Source organism: Sapajus apella, unplaced genomic scaffold, assembly GCF_009761245.1.
Source record: "Sapajus apella isolate SASKATOON/1434 unplaced genomic scaffold, GSC_monkey_1.0 scaffold47, whole genome shotgun sequence".
In the NCBI taxonomy this organism is placed as follows: Eukaryota; Metazoa; Chordata; class Mammalia; order Primates; family Cebidae; genus Sapajus; species Sapajus apella.
Genome location: NW_022436987.1, coordinates 4649965 through 4654444, shown reverse-complemented (window position 1 = coordinate 4654444; position 4480 = coordinate 4649965). Strand labels below are relative to the sequence as shown.

The window sequence follows — 4480 nt, the reverse complement described above, 5'->3', positions numbered from 1 at the left end:
TAATCTCCACGATGCCTAGAGATTAAGTAACTTGCTCAAGGTCACAAGTAAATGATCTTCAGGATTGAAATCTGAGCATTTTTTTCTAGAGCCCATGCTAGTAACCACTATACTTTCGTTGCCTTCCTGGCCTCTGATCTCCAGTTTCCAACAAAGACACATCTGCCTAGCTTCTATGGGACAGGAAATCGGAAGGCCCTAGGATAAGGACCAATAGGTAAGTTTTCCTCTGCCTCTTCTCCATCTTCGTACAGGAAAACAGGTTTAGAGATGGATCTGAGAGTTTTCATAGGGTGAAGAGGAAGGGGAGCTCCCAAATGACAGGGGCCTCCGGAGGCTTCCAGAGAAAACAGGAGAGAGGACTCGGGAAAAGGCCAGGCTGGGAGATGGGAGCGGCGAGGAACGGGGAGCTGACCACAAGCCCAGGAGTCTAGATCAGGCTTTGTCTCTTAGACTCAGTGTAACCTTGGATAAGTCCTTGCTTCTTTCTGAGACTCAGTTTCCCCGTCTGTAAAATAAGGGTAAATACAAAACCGGCTGATCTGCCCCTGCCAAAAGAGGGGACAGGGAGAATGCCCTGTCTGGGGTCTAGGCTGACACGCTGCAGATAGGATTGGGTGGGCTTCCGAGCTCAGCCGTGCGACCCCATCCCCATGGCAAGGCCGCGCTAAGATCTCTGGACCTCTGGTTGCTGGATGGGTGGTTGGGGGCAGAGCATGTGCCAGGTGCCCGGCTCTGCAGGCTGCGCCCACTCTTCTCGCACCTCCTCAGCCCTCCCTAAAAGAGTCGCAGTCCCGGGAGGGGTGGCAGTTGCGGGCGACCAAGCAGTCGCCGGCCGCGATGCGGCGACCGCGGGAAGCTGCGGCCCGCGGGGCCAGAAGAGCATCACGTCATCCTTTCCGCCACTAGCCCGCCCCCTCCCGGACGGCGCCTGCGCAGGCGCGGCGGGAGAGGGGCCGTGGTGGGGGCTGTCCTCGCGCTTTCCGCCCTTCTTCAGGCTCGCTCGGGCCGCAGCGCTCTCGGCTAGCGGCAGCGGCGGCGGCGCAGAGGGGAGGGCATCCAGGATGCGGCGCGGGGCGGCCCGGTGCCCCCCCGCCCCGTCACGGCAGCCGCGGCAGCCAAGGGGACAGAGCCAGGGCTGGGGGCGGCGGCCCGAGCCGCGGTAGCGGCGGCGGCGGCGGCGGCGGCGGCGGCGGCGGCGGCGGCGGCGGCGGCCGGAGGGGCGGCCTGAGGGCCGGCGGGCGCCGGGGTTGCGGGGGCTTCGTGCCGCTCCGCACGGCCCGGCCTGTCTCGGCCCCTGCGCCATGAGCGGCGGCGGCGGCGGCGGCGGAGGGGGCTCGGCGCCCAGTCGCTTCGCGGACTACTTTGTCATCTGCGGACTGGACACCGAGACCGGGCTGGAGCCGGACGAGTTGTCGGGTGAGTGCGCGCGGAGCTCGGGGCCGCTTCACCGCTCCCGCTGTGGTGGGGGGACCCCGAAGGAAACGTCCCTTCATCTCCGCTTTGTCCCGGGAGCGGGCGAGTGTCGGCCAGGAGGACCAGGGCGGGCGCGGGCGAAGTGGGCGTTGGGCTGGATGGGGGAAACGGGATGAGGGGCGCTGAGCCTTGAGGGCTCCAAACCTACAGCCCGCTGCGCTGTGGGCACGTCTTCGGCGACCAGAAAGAGGGAGGGTTGTGTTCTCAGTTTGGTGTAGGGTGAGTGACTTCGTATAAAATAAAGGAAAGCTTGTCCTCCAGTACTCATTAGGGAGGGAAGGCGTCCCACGTCCTGGTGAAAGTAAGTTCCACCCAGACTTAAAAAAAAAAAAGCAAAACAAAAACTTGGTGAGTTTATCTGGCCTCTTCCCAAGAAGCCTGTGATACCAGTTCCTCAAAACCGTTATAACCCAGCCCTGGGCTGGCCCCCCGGAGTTTTCCTACAGATTGCAGCTCTGCGCGTCTGGATGGGGCATGAATAAAGTGAACTTGGGCGGCACCAAGAAGAGTGGGAACTCCTTTAGCCCCGGAAAGGGCTTGTATCCCGGGGCCATGCTTTTTTTGAAAAGTAATTTGTGTCCTTTATGAGGCCAGACACGTTTTGTGAATAAAAGGGCAGCATCCTAGTTGGAGGGGCTTGGTTGTGATGCGTCTCAGGTTATCTTTCAAAGGGAAAGTGATGGGAGGAGTGAAGATGGGGGCCTGACCACATTTGACAGTCATTGCAGAAAGGTGTCAAAATTATACAGTCCCCGTGAATTTTCCACTGCACCGTCATTGGAGTCTTTGAATTGCAGCAGTTTTGAAAATAAGTTTTTGTCTGGAGTGTCCAGTTAGTGGTTTTCAAGTGGCTGGAAGTTTGTTGGGTTGTACTTTAAAGTTGTGTCATTCTGATGAGTGAAACTCCTTTCTACTTTTCTGTCACTGTAAAGTATCTCTCCCGAAAGGGCCCTTTATCCTGTTGACTAATCTTACTTTGCTTCAGAGGATGACAAGACAGTTTTGTTTTGTTTTTGGTCACCAGAAAAAGTCCAGTGTTTCTTATGAAAAAAAAATTAGGCCGGGCGAGGTGGCTCACCACCCAGCGGCTCACGGGTAATCCCAGCACTTTGGGAGGCCGAGGCGGGCGGATCACCTGAGGTCAGGAGTTTGTTTTTTTATGCTGTACTTTTGACTGTCAAATTGTGTGAACACTTGGTATGAGAAAATACAATGTTTTACAAATGATAGAGTATAGCCGGGCGCGGTGGCTCAAGCCTGTAATCCCAGCACTTTGGGAGGCCGAGGCGGGTGGATCACGAGGTCAAGAGATCGAGACCATCCTGGTCAACACGGTGAAACCCCGTCTCTACTAAAAATACAAAACATTAGCTGGGCATGGTGGTGCGTGCCTGTAATCCCAGCTACTCAGGAGGCTGAGGCAGGAGAATTGCCTGAACCCAGGAGGCGGAGGTTGCGATGAGCCGAGATCGCGCCATTGCGCTCCAGCCTGGGTAACAAGAGCGAAACTCCGTCCCCCCCAAAAAAAAAGACAAATGATAGAGTATAAGAATGAAGCTGGGAAGTTAACTGTTAGCAAGAGCGTGAGTTTGGGGTAACATCCGGCTCTGCTATTGACTATCTCTGTGATTGGAAGCAAGTTAGAGATAACCCTGTTCGGGTCCTCATCTATAAAAAAACAATGTAAATAAAAATAATCTTAGCAAATAGACTCTCAGAAATGTTTAAAAATTGTCTTTCAACATTGACCTCAGGTGATATACCCGGCTCAGGCTCCCAATGGCTGGGAAAATAAAAACTGCCTTTCAACATTTCATTAAAAGGGATTAATATTTCTTTTAATGAATATGTGTTAATTATCTGGCTTTTTGACAAGCTAAAATTATATCCCTATGAAAGTTTATTGGGATAATAAAGGGGGATGAGTTGTATAAAATGTATAAAGAAGGGTATTTTCTGTTTTTTTAAATGTGGTTGCCGTAGTGGAATGCCGAGACCATATATCCAATAGGTGGCCTTAGAGTATGCAATGTATGAATTTTTTTCTCTCCTTTATTTAATTTTTGGTGGGTTGGTAGAGGAATCTGAACTATCCAGAGGGAATCTTTTTTTTTTTTTTTTTTTTTTTTTTTTGCTATTTCTCCCTTTATTAAACATGGATGAGACACTCCCAATGAATATTTCTCTTTTGCGAAGTGTGATATTGATGTACAAGGAGGAGAATACCAAAACACAGAAATTTAAAGGAATCTGAATGGATAAGACCTTACAAATAAACTGGGCAACTACTTCTTTTGTTGTGTATTGGAATATGAGGAAGCACTGACGGAGTTCTCCATGAGTTCTGCTGTATACTACAGCTCTGGAAATCTGAATCTTACAAGAATCTTTTATTGAAATGCTTTTGTTTATAATTTCTTTTTTTTTTTTTTTTTTTTTTTTGAGACGGAGTTTCGCTTTTTTTACCCAGGCTGGAGTGCAATGGCGCGATCTCGGCTCACCGCAACCTCCGCCTCCCGGGTTCAGGCAATTCTCCTGCCTCAGCCTCCTGAGTCGCTGGGATTACAGGCACACGCCACCATGCCCAGCTAATTTTTTGTATTTTTAGTAGAGACGGGGTTTCACCATGTTGACCAGGATGGTCTCGATCTCTTGACCTCGTGATCCACCCGCCTCGGCCTCCCAAAGTGCTGGGATTACAGGCTTGAGCCACCGCGCCCGGCTTTGTTTATAATTTCTTACATGTCTGATATGCACTTAAAGTATGTTCTCATCACATACAATTAAACAGAATTGATAGTCTAATAATTTAATTATTTTTCTTTTTTTTTTTTTTCCCCCATTTATTTATTTTATTGCATTTTAGGTTTTGGGGTACATGTGAAGAACATGCAAAATTGTTGCATAGGAACACACGTGGCAGTGTGATTTGCTGCCTTCCTCCCCATGACCTACATCTGGCATTTCTCCCCTTGCTATCTCTCCCCACCTCCCCACCCCCCCC

At 51.2% G+C, this 4480-nt stretch overlaps 1 protein-coding gene across 1 annotated transcript in view; it reads left to right on the top strand.

The window, feature by feature from the left end:
- Nucleotides 1–1221: 1221 nt before the first annotated feature.
- Nucleotides 1222–4480, top strand: part of DENND5A (DENN domain containing 5A) — a 123586-nt gene continuing 120327 nt past the window's right edge. Inside the window, exon 1 of the mRNA XM_032240510.1 lies at nt 1222–1419. Coding sequence (XP_032096401.1) covers nt 1305–1419 — 115 coding nt within the window. The 5' untranslated portion in view covers nt 1222–1304. The remainder of the gene's footprint in view (nt 1420–4480) is intronic.